General features: G+C 39.2%; 1 protein-coding gene across 1 annotated transcript in view; it reads left to right on the plus strand.

Annotated features, from left to right (window-relative positions):
- arap2 (ArfGAP with RhoGAP domain, ankyrin repeat and PH domain 2) overlaps nt 1-22,237 on the plus strand; it is a 179,769-nt gene that overhangs the window by 114,497 nt on the left and 43,035 nt on the right. Inside the window, exons 16-18 of the mRNA XM_023966122.1 lie at nt 3,883-4,027; nt 16,638-16,740; nt 17,796-17,985. Of these exons, the coding sequence (XP_023821890.1) occupies nt 3,883-4,027; nt 16,638-16,740; nt 17,796-17,985 (438 nt within the window). The remainder of the gene's footprint in view (nt 1-3,882; nt 4,028-16,637; nt 16,741-17,795; nt 17,986-22,237) is intronic.

The raw sequence follows: 22,237 nt of genomic DNA on the forward strand, positions 1-22,237 counted from the left end.
AGTCCAACACTGTTCCTGTGAGTGTCTCCAGCTCCTGATGGTGGAATAAGTCCCAGGAAGCAGTCCTGCAGCATGGGAAGGGCATACTTGGGCCAGGTTGTGATGGTCTTTGTGTTGGGCCTGGATCGGCGTATGAGGGGGGTGTAGGCTGGGAAGAGCAGGAGAGAAAGATGGTCTGACTGCCCGAGGTGGGGGAGGGGGGTGGTTCTGTATGCATGCTTGATGTTCGTGTAGACATGATCCAAAGTGTTCTCCCACCTTGTTGAACACTTCACATCCTGGTAGAACTTCGGGAGAACGGTCTTTAAGTTGGCCTTATTAAAGTCTCCTGCTACAATGTGAACGCCGTCGGGATGAGCCCGCTGCTGTTTGTTTATGGCGTTCAGCAGGAGAGAGAGCGCTGTGTTTACGTTGGCGTCCGGCCAGATGTACACAGCCGTGATAATCACAACAGTCAACTCTCTCGGAAGAAAAAAAGGCCGCCATCTAACAGACATGAGCTCCACGTCGGGGGAGCAGTGCTGATCGATGATCGTTCCGTTGTTGCACCAGTTTTCGTGCACGTAAACACAGAGACCCCCCCTCTGCTCTTACCGGAGTCCTTTGTTCTGTCGCCGCGCAGCGGAGTGCGGCCTTGGAGTTGCACGCTAGCGTCGGGTATATTCGGGTGAAGCCAAGTTTCTGTGATGATGAGCGCACAGCAGTTGTTGACATGCTGATTTCAAACCAGTTGTAATCTCAAGTTGTCCATTTTGTGAACCAGCGATCTGGCATTTGAGAGGAAAAGGCTCGGTAGAGGTGGCTTGTGTGGTTGTTTCCGTAGTCTTAGCACAACGCCAGACCTGCAGCCTCGCTTCTGCCTCCTCTCCCTCCTCCGCCTGCGTCGTCTGCCAGTACCGACAACAATCCAAGGTGGGCCCGGGGGTCTCGCTATGTAGCACGGAATGTTGTGCTCGTGGTGGAAGTTGCTGGAACAAGCGGCTTGATGTCGGTTTCCAATGTCCAAGAGCGTCTGGCCAGTGTAGTGGGTGTTAGCAGCACCCAAAAATAAAAATAAAAGCGAGAATGTATAGAAAAGGAATAAAGAAAAATATAGAAAAAGAAGGCCTGAATGGGGAGCCGAGGGTCGCTGCACCTATGCGCGCCGCCATCTTGGGAAAAAAAAAAAAAGTTAGCCGTGAGTTTCCTCCTAGACGCTATTAGGTGATGGACCGTAAGCATGTCAACATATGGCTAATGCAGACGTAAGGCCAGAGATGAGGAACCCCCCATCTCCTTATGCTTTGTTGTCAGCATCCATGAAGGGAAAAGACAATTGGATAAGTCGAATGCTGTGTGTTGAGATTGTTACACAAAGATAGCGTATGCCACAGTAACACATCCAATCTGTTAACAAACTTAAAACAGCATCACCCGACTGTAACAATCGGGTCTACAAGAAAAAAAATGTGCAAGTTAAAAAGTTATTTTCAGGCCAGTGTTAATTATCCAAAGTTTTTGGTTCCTTGCAGCTAATAGTTTGTCTTATTTTATTAAGCAGATCACCTACATAGGTCAATTTTATTTATTATGTAAAACAAATAAATGCATTTTGTAAGTAATTTTTTCTGCCTTAGTTTTATGTACCGAAAAAATACCGAAAATAGATAGATACAAACTTTATTAATCTCCCCAAGGAGAAAGTCAGTTATCCGGAAGCAAAACATACACAAACACACACAGTAAATAACTATAAAATAATAGTTCACAAAATAGCAGTTCCTTTCAGGCAAATTTGTTAAACAGCAGTACTGAACCGAACCCTATGAAATTCTGAACCGACCCGAATTTTGGCAATTTTGGTATAACAATCCGATTTTAGCGTATTGTTATACTCCTAGGGAGCAGGTGTGTCTTACAGTTCATTTGAGGTTCATGCGGCCACCTTAAGGGATGTCATAAAAATGACGATTGTTTTATGATTTGCTTGTGTAACGTGAAGTATTTGTAAGGCTAATGTTAGTCTCACGGACTAACGATATGCGATTGATGATGTTGTGCGGTGCCCTTATGCCACACTCCAGAACAAAAATAACAATAATAGTAATAATAATTGATACTTTATTTATCCCACAATGGGTAAATTCTTCTCCGCATTTTGACCCATCCCCAGGGGGGAGCGGTGAGCTGCAGACTAGCCGCACTCAGGGGGCGTCAGCTGGCTGGGGAGAACGGGGATCAATCCGCCAACCCTTTGGTTGTTGGGCGACCTGCTCTACCGCCTGAGCTAAACTGACGACCTATCAGATGGTGCCAATAAAAAAATCAAGAAATATTCCTCAAATGACAATTTTTCTACCCCTCTCTTTACCTTTCTTGTCCTATTCTGCTTTTTTTTTCATTCTTGACTTTATCTTCGTTTTGAGTTCCTTCGATTCTGCTCTTTTTCCTTTTTTGTCCTTCAGAACTTTTTTAAGTTTGGCAACGAATTACTTGCCTTGTCTTTGCCCTTTCCATTTTCACAGCTGCTCAGATAACTATGCTTCTTCTTTCAGCTTTTTTCTTTTTTAAAGTGTTCTGGAAGAGTTTCTCTCTGCTCGCTAACATGCTGTTGAAGGACTAGTCCATTACTGCAGAGGGACGGCTGAGGACGAAACATTTTCACATTATCAGTCTAATACTATTTCAGTAATTTGGTTTTTTTGTTTTGTTATTACAGAGTTAAATAATGAGTGTGGAAATTATGGATATTGGTACTTCATTGATAGATCGACTGAAGAGTGGACACAGATTTACATCCTGAAATCCCACTTCTTTTCTGTAAAGTATGATTACAAAAAGCTCAAACTTTGTTATTCCATTTCCTGCAGCACACATGGGGATGCTAAAACACACTGTCTTATTGCTGTCCTCATTAGAACTGTCTTGAAATTGCACTCCCAGGTTGCTGAGTCATTTAAACTGTTAAGGAATATCAGTGCAGCTCTAATTGTTTCCAAGCAATCGTTGCGATTGCAAGGTGTAATTAATTGGAAACATTTGACTGCTAACTGTTGAGCGCCTTGTTATGAATCAAACCTCAGGAATATGATGGAAACGGAAATACTCATTGAAGCTTATTAAAGTAGTGCTTAAAGAATTGATTTGTAAGACTCAAACACATGTTTTTAGTTACCACAATATGCAAATATAATGATAGGAGTATGAAGGCTGATGAAAATGCGAGACTTCTGAATCTTGGTCAGTTAGTTGAAGGTGGCTGTGATGTTGAACACAAATGTAACATTATGTTAAATTGAAATTCTTGTTTTGAAAAATAGATGATATTTTTAAAAATTTGCCGCTGTGCTGTGCTCAAGGTTGTTGGTTGTGTGGCCTTCGTTTTAATTAATTTTTCTTTTTCTACTCTTTTCAAAATTTGATCTAAAACTTCCCAAATTCCATGTTAAAAGTCACACACTTGATAATAAAGGCCAGAAAAAATAGCTTGATAGTACAGAGGAGAAAATATTACATAAATTGATTAAATGATTGCTTCACGAGTGCAGCATTTTCTGAAAAGACAGTTTTTCATAAAGAAAATATAGAATTTTCTTAATTACTTAATTTTTAAGATAAAATTTCTATTTCTTTAAGAGATTTTTGTTATTCAGTAAACAATATTACTGAAAACAAAGAATTGACAAAGAATTCCCCCAAAAATGTTTGCTTTTAATGCAGCAAAATCCTTGGAAAGTTGTTGAGAGCTGACGGAGCTTTCAAACATTTTTTGACTGAATGAAAGCAGTGAGATTCATGCTTCACTTTTCCCCCGTAGGTTTCACATTCGTAAATGATTATTTTTGGTTCATTCAAGGCTAATGATTCTTAACAGAATTTACCGTTTTTGTCTGTCGGCTGCAGATATGGCCCGCCGCTGGTGCACTTTGGAGGGCGGCACCCTGAGTTTCTACCAGAGCGAGCGAAGCTCCTCCGCCCTGGGAAGAGTGCAGATCAACGAGGTGGTCAGCCTGGCTGTCAGCAACTCAGAGACAATTATTGGAGCTGGGTATGAATGCAAACACATAATCTTCATGGATGATTTTCTATGAAGTGATGATTTTTTCTTTTTTTCCTTTATAACTGTTTTATTTATTATTTAATGAAAGAAGGCTATAAATATAAGAAGAACCCTGGAAACTCACTAAAAGTCTTGTATTTTTCTACACAGGAAATTGTAGGGGGGGCATGAACATTTGAGAGAATCCTCATGGGAAAAGACATTAATGAAAGAAACATTTTGACACTTATACTGTTAGAAGGTGACATGTCAACTTCTAACATAATTTATTCATATATATATATATATATATATATATATATATATATATATATATATATATATATATTAAATTTTGCAGTATGGGTAATGGTGTGGATTGTCATTTTTCTTAACATTTTCCCCACGAAAAGTTCTTTCAGGACTTTTAAACCACACCAAATCATAAGACCTCTTGGCTATTTTGCATTGTTGCCTCCTTTTCGATTTCCAGCCCTTTTTAAGACCCGCCCTGAATACAATTTGTGTTTTTAGCCTGTTCTTGTGACATTTCTTTTTTTATTTTTATTTTTTACTTGTCCTGTCGAACCGCTAAGCAAACAGATGAGAGCTGAAAGCCGTTTGTGTTGAACATATTTTTCTTTTACAACAGGGCTTATGAGTCTTATGATATACCAGATGTATATTTAAATAAACTCCTTTTGTAATTTCAGCTAAACTTTATTCGTGTTCTTTTAATTTGTAAATATTTTTTTTGGAAAGGACGGAAAGGAAAAGGAGGACAGAAGAGAGAGGGATGACAGATAAGGATCTTGTAACATTTTTCTGATGATGGAGGGCATAGATTAAGAAAATTCAACTCAAAATCTTATTTCCGAGTATTCAGGAACAGATGAAAACAAAAATACAGTTTCAGAAAGAGCTTTAATTTGTGACAAAAGATATGCTGGGTGGGCCACAGGCTTCCTGCTCCAGTCTGATGCATCTAATTGTTTGTTAGTTTATTTAAGACAGGGACGGCTGTTAAATTATTATAACATTTAAAAATGAAAATATATAGAACCATAGCCTTTTAGGGCTAATTTCCATCTTTAGTCAAACAAGTTGATGGTCTCAAAGTTAAAAAAAAAAAATTAAATCAACAAAGAAAGGATAACAGAAGGCAGACAACAGCAGATACAGAAACACAAGCTGCATTTCCATTACACATGAGCGCAAAACTTTATCGAAATTCTAGAAATGTAAAAAAAAAACACAAAGCTGTGTGACCTGTGTCGACCGCTGTGCAGTGCCCACAGTTGTTGGTCATGTGAGTCATTTCATTTGAAAAAATTGTTTCAATTGCAGTTTTGTGAAACATTTATGATACAGTTATAATATATAAAATGTCCTTTTTTTTTATTAATGCAAGCTATTTTCAATATTATCTTGTTTCCATTAGGCAAGGTTATTATCGGAACTCCAATTTGTACGATTTCATAGTCAATGGAAACGTGGCTACAGATGGGGTTGTCAACAGAAAAACAGCAGTAAATTCATAAACATGGACGCAACAATCAACAGACTTATAGACAAATAGATTTATGTACGTCTTTGTTTTCATCGTCCGAGCTGATATTTAGCTCAGAACTGTAGGATATTGTTTGCCATTTTTGTTGCATTGGTAATGTTATGTTGGGGGGTGTGAGGGGCTGTAAGCTAGAGGGCATGTAAACAAAAGGCTCTCAGCAAGACAGAGGGGAGGGGTGGCTTTTTGCAAAAACTATGTCCTAGAAAACAGCAGGAGTTTTTAAGTTTTTGCTCAAATTGACATAATCATAGTTAGAAGATAACTGGGAACATTTTTTGAAGAGATCAAAAAGAAGATCAAATTGGGACTTTAACACAAGACATTATAACATTTTACTACATGAAAGGCTTACAAAAGCAAGCAAGTTGGTTATGAATCAAATCAAACTTGATTTATTAAGCACTTTTCATGCCTTAGTAACGCAAAGTGCTTTACAAAACACAAAACTCTTTTTAAATGTAAAAACCAACATAATATCAGAACAGTTTTTTGAAGTGCAATATAAATGCATAAGTACTTAAAAAGCATAAATACAGTTTGAATTTGATAAAGAAATGTTGGCTTTATTGCTAAATAATACCAGTAAACAAAAATAATCTATTTTTTTATCATCAACCCCTGAAAAAAACTATTTTGCTTATGTAAAATAAAAATGTATGATGTTTAAAGATTTTGATTATTACAGATTTATCCAAATAATGTCTCAAGTAAAACAACAACAAAAAATAGTTTTTTTAAGGCTTTTATTAGTAAAGTTACCTAATTAGGTGAGAACATGAACTACCGTGTCTCAAGATAAAGGAGGTGGGGAAGAAGTTTGAAACTGATTTGCTTTTTTCAACCAGTGCAAAAATATAGATATGAAAGATCCTGTCCATTATCAGGATGTGATAGCCTTAAAAAATAAAAAAATAAAAAAAGATGTTCTGGCCTCTTCAAAGTAAGCTACCTTTAATGAGCTTCTGTCGAAGCCTTTTTAGGCTCATGCAATTTAGTTTTGCTGCCCTTTGGAGAGATAAATGTTCATGATTGTGTGTGTCTGAAAAAGACTAAAGAAGAGAAAATAAATAAATAAATAAATAAAAATGCCAAAGTATTGTTCAATCAAAAAGTCTTAAAAGTAACTCTTTCAGAACAACAAACACCAGGTGAAGCCACTGTTTCATCACTTTATGTGGAAACAAAGCGTCTGAAATGACAGCAGTGCTTTCCAGGTTGCAGATGTCACATCTTTCATCCATCTAAAGCACAGACATGCAAGACTCGCAAGTTCAAAGAACACATTGATGTTTAAGGAAATATATGTGATAGTCTCTTCAGTAGCTTTTATTCCAAAAGTGGTTGAACGGCGTCTTTGTTCCCTTTAGGTAAAATCTGTTCCTTATATATATATTTTTTCTTGTAGTTATCGCAAAATCTGAGCAGATCCTTAAAAATATTTGAATTTCCTGCACTTTTCCTACTTCTTTACACACAAATCATAGTTTATAGTAGACCAATCAATTCATGGAACTTTAATTTGCTCCGTTGAGTACACACCCCACCCCTCTTCCATAAAACGCACACAGGTTACAGATACGCTTCATCGCTCCTACTTTAAAGCCAGGTGATTTAACCCCCCTCCCCTTTATTGGCTCGCTCACAATTTTTCCCGGCTGTAATGGCAGCGCTTTGACACAACCACACACGCGCTTGTAAACACAGCTTGCCTTCTCCCCTCATCATATGTCTTGTTAACATAATCTCAGACCACACATCATTCACTTTAACAGAACCATCAAAGTTTTATGAGCGCTGTATTTCCAGTTTACTTTGGCGACGACGCCTGTGAGCCGTGCAGCTTTTAACTGCCACCACCTTTTTTTTTTGGTGTTATTGCTCGCAGGCTTCCTTATAGCTTTTCTTTTTCTTTTTAAAACCACATTCAAATTATGGTTTACTTTATAAGTTTCTCTCCTACAAGCTTTTCTTAATCTTTTGTGGATTTGAACTAGAGTAAAAGCTTGACACGCCCCCCTGTTATAAAGACTCCACTTTGATCATCTTTTGAACTATTTCCAAAGTGTTTCCAGTGGTCTTTTAACAATATTATGCTGTTTTTGGCAAAATCGAAATGATTAAATATGTCCTGCGGAGGGGCAAGTACTTCATAAGAAATTTGCCTCTAAGTTGGTTCAGAGCGACCCCTCGCCCTTCACTGTTGCAGCCCGGACAAGGAAAACTAAGACGTACATGGTTTTAGAAGTGGATGTATTAGAAACCAGCGGATCACGGACCCGTCCAGCATATTTTCTTTGCAACAAATATAATCTTTTTTTTTTTTTGTCAGTTTCACAATGATTTGAATAAAGGAATACTCCGAAATGCAATTTTACTTCCTACATGCCCTTCCATCATCAGAAAAATGCCACGAGAACATGTTAAAACTATCAAAAACACCATTTTCGTCAGAGTGCCTCTTAAAAGCAATGGTTTCGCTTTAGTATATCCTAAGGTAGAAGCCAGCTGCATCCATCCAACTTACTGGTCACAGTGTCCTCCCCCCAAAGAAAGACCATTATTTTTCTGTCACTAACATATTTGATGGCTGTCGCATTGCACTAGATTAAACTTTGCTTCACTTCTTTGCTTCACTTCTTCAACTTTCTGAATTCCCAGCATGCCTCAGTGCCGCGAGAGCGAGGACACCTCACCTCCTGACTGACTGCCTGCAGCTCATAAATATTAATGCATGCAGATGACACACTCCCACCAGCAGCCTATCACTGTGCTACAGCAGGCCGTGGGTGTTGATACCATTAAACACAGCGTTTGAGTAATTTCAGCGTGGCAAAGGACACCGTGAATTATAGAGTGGCCCCAAACATATGTTCACCGCAGCCGCATGAATTTTACAAGTCCAATGGCGAGGAATTAATGAAGGGATTATGTTGGCTCAGGATAAGTCGAGTTACCAGGGACATTTTACTCCTGATTCCACAAGAATATTTGGAAGTCAATTCTCACCTTCAAATTCAGTTATTAATATTTCAAAAAATCCTTTTTGCATTTTTTCTTTTTGAACTTTTTGTCGAGGTTTATTAGCATTCACTCTGTCACTTTCTCTACCAAGGTTGTTTTCTCACAATCACAACACTATAAAAACAAGTTGGTTCTACACTAAGCTTTTGTTCTGGTTTACAATAGGGACGATTCAATTGGATAAGGACATGAACTTAAAGTGTAGAAATCTGTTTCTGCTTTAAGACGATATATTATTTTTTAATATACAGCAGTTTTTAAAAAAAGAAAGGAAAAAAACACATTGTTTTTTTTTTTTTTTTTTTTTTTTTTTTTTACCAGGTCTCCATCTCATCCCAAATGATGAAATGATGCAAGTCTTCAATTAGCAACTAAAGCCTGGTTTCAAAAGTGAACAAATTCCAAATGACATCTATGTATAAAAGTCCAAATTTTCACCAAGATATTACCGTATTTTCCGGACTATAAGTCGCCCTTTTTTTCATAGTTTGGCAAGGGGTGCGACTTATACTCCGCAGCGACTTATATTAGAAATAAATTGAAATAAATACATTGTTAACCCTCCTGTTATGTTCATTTGTGAGGAACAGAGATGATGTTCCTGGGTCAATTTGATGTATGAGGTATGTTAAGTGTTAAAAGTATGTTAAGTGACTCAGAGAATCAGCAAACTTTTTTTACAGTAAGATCTTGAAGGCTAACAACATAATGTTCTATAACGTTCTATTTTCCAGTTCTATTTTCATAGATTCAGAAATGCAATAAAAATGACAACTGTTTCTACAAAAACAGGATGAAAACAGAGTATTAGTTGGCCAATGATGCTTCATGAATGGAATAAATAAATAAGTTTGCGAAAAAATTACTGTGAAATTATTAGATAAACAGTCTGCTATGATTGTGTCATATGAGGTTGTGAAAGTTAAAATGCGACTTATAGTCCAGTGCGACTTATCTGTGTTTTTTTCTACTTTATAATGCATTTTTGGGCTGGTGCGACTTATACTCCGGTGCGACTTATAGTCCGGAAAATACGGTAATCTGTACAGTCTGCTGTTACAAATCTTTTTCATTGCATTTTGTTCTTTTCTTTCTTTCTTTCTTTCTGTTAAATTGTCAGGTAAATGGACTCATAGTTAGACAAAATACCCTCTCTACTTAGTCCTACTCTGGACAAATATTTGTGAGGAGATACCTTTGTCCTGTGTATTAATATTATTTTTGTAGTAATACATAATTAGAACAGTTAAGGCGTGTTATTCTAAGAATAGAAAGCTGCGACGATTACGTTTTATGCTCTGCTGTAAACCGTTTTTTTTTTTTGGGGGGGGGGGGGGGGTCAATTGCTATTGCAATTTCTAAAGCGCGGCTGACATAAGCACGACTGAGTTTACGGCGGCCCCTGTTCCATGGACAGGGCTCCAGAAGCGTGTGCCTCGCTCTGGGCATCACTGCTGCCTGAGTGGGCCTGCATCCCTCGGCCGGGAACCTAGGAGCCAGCAGCAGGCGCCGTGGCAGGATGGCTGTGTCAGTGCCTCACCTCTGATCCGGGATGGACATGGGCCTCAATAAATGCTCCTGCGGGCGGGAGTGGTCCGGCAGAGGCCCGCTGCGTGGCGGGAGAAGAAAAAGTGCACTCAGTGTTAGTTAAACACCGTGACGTATGTTCCAGAGGATGTTCAACTGGCCGTTCTGCATGCCAATAAAGTGACGTGTTTCACAGGGAGGATGATGATTCCCTGATGTTTTTTTTATTTTTTTTTTAAATATATATATGTATATATAAATTTTGCTTAATTATCTTTGATGGCCCGCCACATCACATCGTTACATCTTTCGACATAATGAGCACCCCTGATCTAGAGTCAGAGTTTCACTGTGGGTATGGACAAATTGATCCACTGAGTCCTGTATGGTGCATGACGTCCCAATCTTGTCTTGTCCAGAGGACAAGTTGATGTAAATGTAGTAACTGTATGTGAGATTAATGACACGGCCCCTTTTTTTCCCTCTAAATTCTATGTGGTCCACTTCAAACATGTACTTAGACCACCTACATAACTGATCTTTGTCAGTGCAACCCCGTTTCGCACTGGTTTGTCACATTTATTTTCAGGTCTTTCGTTTGGCTGCTTCCTTTAGTGGTTTGAACTAATGATGTGCCTTTGTGTAACTACTGTTTGCATCATCATCTTCTATCTTCACATCCTCTTCCTAATCCTCTTCTAATTTTTACAACAATTTTTGAAAAGTTTACATTTATTTAGACTAAGTTATAATTCTTGTGTCCATCTCCTTCCCAGTCGTTCAGTCCAAACTGGGCAGAATTTGATAGATTCTGAGAAAATAAGATAGAAAATAGGTAATCTGTTTTACGGCTGGTACTAGCCATTTAGAGTTCCTTTTTTCTGATTCAGACCATGTACAATTACTCGCCCCTGATGTGAGTTGGACTTTGCTAGGACTGGCCTTCGTCCCCAACCCTGTTTGTCACTTTTATGAGCAGAATTTTCAGTCCCAGGCAAGAAGGTGTTGCTGTCCTGTTCAGTGGTCTCTGTGATTGCATCTTTCCTACTAACAGATGATTCATCAAGTAGGGACATCCAGTCTCCACCGGTGTGGTTTTGCAGATGATAGCAGAGCAGACGGAATGAGATTTTGATATTACCTGCTCCTTTTTTGTAGACAAGCTGTTGCCTCAAGGTAAATTATGCCAGGATCAAGTTCACATGTGGGGAAGGAGTGTTTCAGAGTACAGGCAGTTGCAGGAACATGTAGGAGAACTGATACAACTCTTTTTTTCCTCACTGTAAAGGAAGAGCTGTAGGAGGGGGGAAAAAGGAAAAGAAGTGTAGTGTTAAAGTGGAACTGATCCTCCTCTGCGGTGAAAGGAACCCGTTCAGGTGGTGTGGGGATTTGAAAGATGGCTCCTGCATGCCTTACAGGGGAGATTCCACTGGAAAGACACCCCAGGCTGACCTGCTAAGCATTGCAGAGATAATGTTTCTCAGCTGGCTTGGAAAAGTAAGGTTGTCTGTCCACAGCAACACAGCACCTTAAGAGTCTGGTTGGGTAGAAGAGATAAAACATCTGTGCTTAAACCTCAATCCATATATTCCTGGCTTCTACAGCATGATGGATATTGGATGCCAAAACTATGAGCTACGTTGAATTACAAATTTAGGTGGAGCCATTTTTTAAATATAACATTTTGCTGGGCCTCACAAACTCTCCTTCTAACTGGCCGATGAAACGGTACCAGACCAAATAACCTATTTTCATAATGAAATGTAAGCTGTCCTGTGATTGGATTTGGAAAAGTGTCAATTCTGGCAAACAGGACCAGTGTCTTAGAAAACAGGCATGCTGGTTTGGCCACATAAAAGGGATGTTGCAGGATGATGCCCCTCCACTTCGGGCGGCCGTGGTGCAGCGGTAGGGCGGTCGACCCATGATCTTAAGGTTGCAGGTTCGATTCCCGCCTTGCACGCCCATGAGTCGAAGTGTCTTTGGGCAAGACACTGAAACCCACCTTGCCCCCGGATGGTAGCCGGGTGCCTGTGTTTGGAGCGGCCACCAGTGTGTGAATGTGTGTGTCTGGGTGAATGGGTCTGTGACTGTAAAAGCACTTTGTCCTTCATGGAGTTCCTAGACCAATATTAAGTTTCATCTGAGAATCAAATATTTCTATATCAATATTTCTCATCTTTCTCACCCTGCTCTCTCTATAATGTCCTATTCACTTCATTTGCAGGAGTCTGTCTGATGGTTATGTGTAATCATCTCAACTTTGTTTATTTGTTTTGTTTATTTATTTATTTTTGACAAGATGATTATTTACAGAGTGGGTTCCAGGAGGGAGACCATTATTGTTTTTTTTGTTTTGTTTTGTTTTTTCAGTACCAAGAATACAATGAATGCATAATTATATATGTCTCGAGCCTTTCCGGTCTATCTATATGATTCTCTAATAATGTACCCCTAAATATGTATAGTTAACAGAATGTGTGACGGTCAGATCAAGCTTGGGGATGGAATTCTCTCTCGTTGCCCTTAGATCACACACCCACACTCACGCTAGCACACACACTTTATGTGTTAGTATTGGTAGCTGTCTGTGTTTGCGTTTGACAACTAACAATAGAATTTACAAAAAGCCAGGTACTACTACAATCCAACTATTCATCATTTATTACTTTTGAAGCAATTTCCAAATATAAAAATTGAGTTTAAAAACTAGGTTTAGCAGAAAACAAGGATGTCTCTGAATTTTCTGAAGTTACCACAAAACCTGGACCTCTATAATCTCCTGCGCAGATGGTCAGTGCTATTTTTCTCCAACAAATTATTTACCTAAACGGTTTACTGAGCTGTGGACGCTCCTATTTAAAGCATGCAAGTTAATGCAGGCAAAATTCTGCAGGTGTTAAAGGTAAAAACTATCCATCCATCCATTTCTGAACAAGCTAAATCCCTTTCTGGGCTGCTGGAGCCAACCCTGGGCAAAGAAGATTTATTTTTATATTCAATCATATTAAATATGATTGAATGTTAAGATTCAACAATGTATTCTACTTTTCTACTTTGTTAAACCAGTCTACATTTTTTAGCAGGTGCTATATAAATGAAAGAAAGATTGTCAGAGTCATTTATCAAATGCTTTTATTCATTCACTTACAATTTTTCTCACAATTAAGGTTAATGTGAGGTTAAGTGTCTTGTCCAAGTACGCAATGTCTGTCAAGTTTAGGCTTTGAACCTCTGACCAACAGTTGGCAGTATTTGAATCCAGTCATCTATAGAAATGTACAACTGACCCATATAAAGGATGATTAACTCTTGGCTTCTGGAAGGTTTAGAATGACAGTTTCTTTAGCAGCTGCAGCCTGAAAGTTGAAAGCAAATGAAGGAAACATAAAAGGTGACAAAAATCATTTAAAGCTTCTCTTTTTATCCTCTGCCACTCACTACCTCTGGGACTCTCCTACAGCAGTGTTCATCTGTCATCCCTCCTGTCCTTTCTGAACCGTAGCATTTGCCAAACACAACAGTGTGCTTTTCCCCGAGGGGCTTCCTCTAACAAGCTCCCACACACCTTTCTGTGTGGAGACAAAGGATGGCTGGTTGGTGGCGGGGGTGCTCGAGGAAGAGAGAGGCTGGGGATCACGTGAGGGCACACAAATACCAATGTCTTACTTGTTCCCTTAGCACCTGTGTGAAGAGCGACGCCGAGCTGCCGTGACCCCGGTGACATGTCGCCTTAAACACTCATAGCTGTATCGTTTAGAGCTACCTTTGCGGTAGCGTACAGCAAGAAAAAAGAAGTCCTGCCTCGCGCCAAATGTGCAGGCCATTAAAGTAGTGATACTCTGACCTGAAGGTGAAGAGAAACACGACGGCACAGAAAAGACTAACAGAGCACCCTTTTTTTTCTTTGCTCTCAGCAAGTGAGATTTTTGCCTTTGAGAACCTCTTTTGTGGGTGAATAAACTCTCGAGTGTATTTAAGTATTTTTTAAATTTGCTTTACCAATTAAAGTTGTTTTTCAAGGACACAGCTTTTCGATGCAAATCAAGTGCACAAATGTAGTTATTGTAATCTTGTAATTTTTTTGCCGGCAGCTGAATGTTTCCTAACCAATACCATAGACCAGGGGTGCTCATTACGACGATCCACGATCGCAGGCCAGAAAAGATAAATAACCCCAAAAAAAAGTACTTCTAAAAAATCAATCAGCCAATCAAAATCCTCACCGAAAAGTATGGGACTTGATTGACATGCAGAACAGCCAATCGGACATCCTATGAAACTTAAGTGTTTAAATTCACTAAGCGCAAATTCTGTCTGTCATCAGAAAGTCGCTTTCTGCCCTGTGACACTTCAAGTCCCCGGCAGAAGACCACTCCGGACAACCGGAGTGTTTTTTGAAGGCGCCCCGCGTGTGTCCTCCTGCTATCAGCTCTGCAGTTCTCGCCCGATAAATACGCGCTCATTAAGGAAGCAGTGTTTTCCGTGGCACGCACTTTGTACGAAGCCTGCAGCGCCTTTGAAATGCCATGCTCCCCGCATTGCACAGTTTACAACAGCGCATGACATACGATAGTCCCTGCTCTCTGTCTTTGTAATAAAACGCCTCATCTGTTAATACAGAAGTATCTTCATGTAATCTTACTTTGTAGTTTTTAATTATCAGTACATAAACAACAATGTACAATTAAACATGTAACTCACAAACATGTACTAATAGTATTTATGTATATATATATATAGAGGTAGGTAGATCTTCAAGACATTGTCGACTCAAAAGTAGCTCCCATGCCAAAAGGGGGGGGGGGGACTTCTGCCATAGACTATAGATAGTTGTTATGCAGTTATATTCTGACATTAATATTGTTATTTTGAGACGACAATGTCCACGGAGCCATCTTTATATATATAAAAAGTTTAATAAACATAGTAGTATTATGAACTATCAGTACATAACATTGTTTATGTACTGATAATTAAAAAAGTAAAAGTACACACATATCTTTGTGAGTAGATATTTTAGTAATAACAGATGAGGTGTTTTATTACAAAATCAGAAAGCAGTGACTATCTGCTGTAAACCGTGCAATGGGGGGAGCATGGCGTTTTTAAAGCGCTGCTGGCTACATGGGCAGCGCTCGGGGAAGCGCATCCTACAGGAAAACACTGAGTGGACTCGGATCCATCGGGCGGGAACTGCAAGGTTTCACTATGGTGAGTTTAATATAGACTGGCCTCACACACAAAAGAAAACTATTCCAATGGAAACATGAATAGAAGAGTTTAGTAGATAGACACAACAAAATAAAATAGGATTCAATCAGCACAAAAAGCTGGTATTTCCTAAATATGATACTAAAGTTGAATTTACTGTGTATTCAACTTTAGCAGTACTTTGTGACTAAAGACTCGGTCCCCCCACACCACATCTGTCAAACTCAAGGCCCAAAAAGAAACATCATTCCAAATCTAATAATTTAAAAAAATAATGTGCATTATGTGATCCAATATTAGTTAGCCGATGGACGGGTGCCAGACGTTGGGGGCCGTGTTGCAAAACATTTGAAGATTCTCTATTTCAAGAATTATCATCTTCCATGGTGTAACAGTCATTTGTTCAGTCCTGGATTGATTTTAGTCATGATATAAGAACATTTTTTTTTTAAAAGTGTAGCAGAAGTCAGACTGTGACAACTGATTGTAAACATTAATTGAATGAAATGTACCAAATTGGGGTCCTCAGTGAAGCACAGAGGCTTCCTCATTTTGGTGCTGGAAACTTAAACAAAATAAAAAACATTTCCAAACCAAGTTTTCTTGTTTAAAGGTCTGTCAATCAATTCTCAAGGTGTCTGGAACTATTTTGGCTCATGAATCATAAAAACCAAACTGAAAGGCAGTTTTTAAATTCTTCAATGGTGTGGTGGTGGAGTTAAGCTTGTGAAAACGGTTCTGAAAGTTTCTCCAAGAAAAATACACGTTTTTAAATTTTTGTCCGTCTATTGTTTTGTTTTTAAGATTAGTGTGTATGGCTCGATCTGTTGTTGCCACATTTAGCACAACCACTGATGAATTAAATATGTTTTTATTAGTATTGACAATGATCTATTGAACTGAAACAAGTTGAACAATGCAGTCTAAAATCACCGTTTTTTTGCTTTGTTTGTGGAAACTAATACATTTCTCATTATGTTTAAATTTTTACATTAAAACGTGATTGTTTTTCTGGTTTGGTTGTTTTTCCCCCAAACTTTATTTACATTTTTTGTACTGCCTCTAAAAAAACTATGACCTCATTAAAATGACAGGGAGGAAATCTTACATAAAAGTCCTGCAAACAGACATCACTCCAGTCCTCCAGATAAACGTATTTTTCTAAACTGTCATACCCCAAAAAAGGTTGTCTTCAAAATGTGACATGTGCATTGTTGTATTTAATGAAAGAATTTGAACAAATTGCCTTTTTTTTTTGCTTATTTTTGTGACCTGTCTGTTTGTCAGGGCGGTGTTTACGGTGGAGCTGTACCTGCAGACAGAGCGGGCGCTCACTATCGGAGCAGCAACGCAGGATGCACAGCATCACTGGATCCAGGCGCTAACAAAGGTGACGGACCACAGGAATGTTTGTTCCTCTTTTTCCAGTTTGATACTACATTCACACCATACATGTGAGGCATGTTCAAGAACGCACTAAACATGGATTCTTGAACACGCTTTCAGCATTTGGTGTTCACACTAGACAAGCAGGGAGAGGCCTCTTCTTCTCATCTTTTCTACTGTTTACTTGGGGATGTCTGCCACTTACAGCTGGATGAGGCTTGGTGTGAAATGTTGAAGCGGTGTAAACCTCACAAATCTGTCTCCTGGCTTTTTCTTTCACAGCTTTATTCTGATATAGGAGCGAAATTTTGTAGAAATAATTCCAGCCGGACACAAACCACAATTATTAATTTCCCCTTTGTGATCAATTTTCAAACAGTTGGCACTTCTGTGATGTAAAAGGTACGCCATCTATACGTCACTACCAAATCCGAGTCCCTGATAGTTAGAAGTTCAACTGCTTTGACTTTCGATTGGCCCTTGAGGGCTGTGCCTTTTGTACGCAGAGCTCAATAGTCATAGAAACTTGCTTAGCGTCGTGCGAATGGGAGAGTTGTGCTTGAAACACGCTTTGGCACGCATTTCCATTGACTTTTCATTGAAAATGGTCGCTTGAACACTTGTTCCAGGTGAACGTAGCTTAAGGGGGGCTGCAGCTCCAAAAAACATCTGCCATACTCTTTTCTTTTTTTTATTTTTATTTTTTCCTCAAACTATGTCCTTCAACATGACAAGTGCTTCTGCAATGTTTTTACCCCCAGTGGCAAAAAATTTATCTTTTTTACAGCAGTGAAAAACATTGAAAAAGTTATCCATAGGTTTCTGTCTGGTATTACAGTGCTTTTATCTTTCTTTCAATGACAAACTACTATTGATAAAAAAAGAAACAAAAGAACACGCACTCACACACACATACACATACACACACACACACACACACACACAGGAAGTAGAAATACCTTTGCTACAGACCTCAGAAAACATATTTTAGTTTGTTAATTGAACAGCTTTTAATTGTATCATTGATCATTTCTTTCTTGGTTGCATTTTGGTTGTCAGTGCTTTATCCCACCGAAATTTGAGGGACTTGTACGGAAAGGCGCCGAACTGATCGGGAGACTGCACTACAAGGAAGGTCACGACCTGTACAGCTGGAGGGTGGGCTGGTTCATGCTGGAGGGCTCTGCCTTGCACTTCAGCTCAGGAGACGAAGAGGGACTCCTGCAGCTCAAACAACTCCAGGAACTCAGTGAGTATTGCATTGCAAAATAAAAGCATGGCTATAATCTCAAAGCTTTACTGCTTACTTGTACTTTAGGAGCTGAGATTGAAGATTAAAATTTACATGGAGAGAATAGAGAAAAGAAAAGGGCAGACAAGGGATTTTTCAACCCTTTAACACTGGATAAGTCACAGGCAATAATAGCTAAATAACACGTTTTTGAATTACCATAACTCTTCAACCTTTTACGTAATTAACATAATTCCAACTTATTCTGTAGCAGAGAAATGTGGTTACACTTTACCTTAGCTAGTGAAGTGTTGCTAGCCACTATTACATCACAATCAGCTGATTTAAATTGATTCTGTAACACTTAACTAATGGAAAATTGTTGCACATCAGCACAAAGCTGCTTTTGTTCGCTACAGAATCCACAGGAGTTATGTTAATTCCATAAATGGTTGCAGAGTTACAGTAGTGGAAAGAATGTCATCACTTGAGCCAAACTAAAATTAAAGGGTTAATCTGAAAATAAAAAAAATTCTACCTGGTGAACAGTGTAATAGTTTCTCATTCTGAAGGTGTTGATGGAATTTTCTTTAATTTGCATAAGAACACATCATTTTCTATTTCATCCCTACGAATAATTTTTTTTGCGTCAACATGTCAAATTTGGGAGCAATTAGAAATAAAGCAAATGTTTTATAAATCCCTGTCTCATATAAATTCCTATTATAATTTTTCATATACCTTATAAATTAAAATGAACATTTTAGCATTAACTCAAACCTGACCTGCAGCCACCAAATCACACAATCCTCCCTGCTCAGAGGGCTGTCAAGGCAAAGGGCTGAACAAGAGTTCAGATGAAACCAATTAAGACGATAAATTATGGAGGAGGCGGTCTCCACACTTCCGTTAAAAACAACCTCAATCTGGACGAGGATTGTTTACAATTCATCATTCAAACAAACACTCATCTGACCTTCAGGAGCTCTCCTCCTAGATTCATGTGCCTGCATTTGCTATGTTGTGGTAATAACTTAGCAGTCCAGACCAGGAAGAAGAGTTTCCGTTTTTTTCCTGCCTCTTGTAATAGAAAGCTGAAGACTTTAGTTGAGAATTTCTCCACACAAACTGGTTCTATAAAAGCAAAAAAGACAGAATTACCATCCTGGTTGAAAAACATTGAATCAGAAGCTTTTTGTAAGTCTTTAGTTTTTACTTGATGGGACAAAAATATTACATAAATCCAAGGTTACAGTTTAAATGAGTACATGATGACCATAATTAATCGCTCAAACATTGATCGTGATGTGAACAAGAAAACAAGAACAAAACCCAGGCAAGACACTCGACTGTTTGTCTGCATGCATGAAATTATTCAAATGGTGTAGACCAGGGGTTGGAAAAGGTTTGGTGCAAAATGTCGAAGTGGTGCGATTCTTGCTACAGGCTTTCTGCAGGCTCCACAGCTCTATTCCGATATACAGTACAGACCAAGAGATCAAGAGAATGCCAAGAATGTTCAAAGCAGTAATCAAAGCAAAAGGTGGCTACTTTGAAGAACCTAGAAAATATGACATATTTTCAGTTGTTTCACACTTTTTTGTTATGTATATAATTCCACATATGTTACTTCACAGTTTTGATGCCTTCAGTGTGACTCTACAATTTTTATAGTCATAGAAATAAGAAAACATTTGGTCTGTACTGTATATATAGGACTTGATGTCATAGAATTCCAGCCGGGCACAAACAACAATTATTGATTTCTCGTCCATGATAAATGGTTGGTACTTTCATGCATGTTTGAGAGAGTTAGGCACATGTTTGCCCCCATAGTGCCGGTCAGTGATGCGTAGTGTACTCATGACAACTCAAGTCTAGACCACTCTGTGCACAGTTATCATTTACATTACTCCTATTTCATCTACAGACTTGATGTTTAATATTTTGTCCCTATTTAATACGTCACTAAAGCCAGTTCATATGGAGGTTTGAATAGAAAACCTCAGAAGAAAAGTGGGGTGTATAGAGTAAATGAATATAGGCAGTGTGCCCCATAACTATTATTGTCTTCAAATTCATTTTTACCACCTGCTATACGACTCTTGGCTGCAAAGAGAAAAAAACTGAAAAACTACCAAAAAAAAGGAGCATGAAGAAACTTGTGGGTTTTATGAGAATCTGCAGCCTTTTGATTCATAATTTGCAGCGTGTCAGCATCACTCGCTGATGATGCCCCGTCTCAGAATTTCAGTCAAGAACAAACTTCAGAGAGCCATCAGAGCTACAAAAAATTAGAGTCACTCCTCATCATGTTTGGTTTGATCTGTAACTTTGATTTTGATGAAAAATCTAAGTGTTACTTAGATTTAAGGAATGCACTAAACTGCTTTATGCGTTAGGTCTCATAATACTGGCTGTAAACATGACATGTTGTTACAAAAGGGGGAAAAACTGTTAAGAAAATGCAAAGACTTCCCATTCTGTATGTCTTTTCCATTCAACTTAAATTTTCTTCAGTTATTTATTTTTGGTAACTTGTAAATAAAGGTTTGGTGTTTTATTTTAGCCTCATTATTGCTTTTTGAAATGTGACCTTGTCTTTATTTTTTATTTTATTAAATAGTCACTATCATATTTGTAGTTTTTATTTTTCCTTTTTTTTTTCCTGGGAAATGTTTAGGCTCTTTCTAGCTCACTAGGTTTCTGTCACCTGTGGATAATCATCCAGTTGGAGCTGTTGGCTACATCAGATGTTAAAGGGCCTATACCACGCTACTCTTAAACCTTTTATAGTAAACTATATCCATGTATATGATAGTATTTTACCCCTGGCACACAAAAGATTACCGTAATTTCCGGACTACAAGCCGCTACTTTTTTCCTGCGCTTACAGCCTTGCGGCTTATTCAGTGACACGGCTAATTTATGGATTTAATTGGCGGCCGCCATGTACGTACTTTCGACCTCAGTGAATAGTTTGAATTCTGTATCTAACACCAAGCACGAGGCATTTTTATTCAACACACCTCTTAGCAGCCAAACAGCATGGACTTGACTTCAGGTCTTAGACACTTCAGTCATGGTTCAACAAAACGAAACACGCATGCCCGGCCGCATCCCAGAATCCTTTGGGGCCATTAGACCCAACGTGCACGTGATCGCCGCTACATTATGATGAAGCTTTCAAGTTAAAAGCAATCGTTAAAAGCAGCGTAAAAAAGTCCACCGTCACCAACGGGTTTGGAAAAGCCGGTTTGCTGCGTGACGGAGAGAACAGCGCATGGAGTGAATTTACACTCCATTTACGGTTTCTAAGGAAACCGTAAAAGCGGAATTTTGCTTTGAAAAACTCACAGCCTCCGTGTGAGCTGGAGACATCTTCTCCTGCTGATTGAGCTGCGGGGCCGATGACAGTCTGATGGCTCCCACACGTAACAACGCATCCGCCCCTCATACACAAAACGTACAGTATTAAGTCCGATTGCTTTGCACAGAAACGATTTGCTCCATCCACCGGCGCAACGGGGACGAAGTGCTCCTCCTTGAAGCTGCCCTGGCCAGAGGTGTCGGAGTAGATAGGAAGGGGAGACAAGGAGCGCGCGGGGCGGGAGCGGATCGCAGAGGCAGCCAGGGCTTACTCGAGGCGTCCGCGGAGCAAGTGTTTGTTGTGGAAGGAAACTTCTGACGCACGCGCCGCACTGAGGCGCGCGTATCGCGCTGAGGCGCGCGCTTTTCAGTCGCCGCTGCTTTATTTTACCGTTGTGTTTTCTAACCAGTCCTGTTACTCCCATAATGCTGCTGCGACACAAGCGGAAGGAGAGCTTTTCCCGTTCACCCCTCCATGCACTGCTGCTACTTGCTAATTCTTAAACACGTACAACAGAATGGCGAGCCGGGCGTTGGCCCCGCCTTTAGCCCCTAAGACTCATGGGAAATGTGGAATCGCGGATGTAAATTTCCTCATTATAACTGAGGGATGTAATGTTGATTATATGGTTACTGTTTGTAATTTTATGTTAGATACCTAGATTGTCAATAAGTAAAAAAAAATGAAATAAAAACACCATAACTGAGGGACTTGTGAACAGAATATAGGTCCATGCTGTTTGACAGATATCGATACACTCATTTGAGTGACCCAGAGGCAAAACTGGCACCACCCACAATGTGCTTATAAATTGCACTCATTCTGGGATGCTGGGCGTGATCTGTCAGGATGACAATATCGGCTAACACATGCGCGGCTTGTACTCTGACGCGGCTTGTG

This window comes from Oryzias latipes, chromosome 18 (assembly GCF_002234675.1).
Source record: "Oryzias latipes chromosome 18, ASM223467v1".
Taxonomy (NCBI): Eukaryota; Metazoa; Chordata; class Actinopteri; order Beloniformes; family Adrianichthyidae; genus Oryzias; species Oryzias latipes.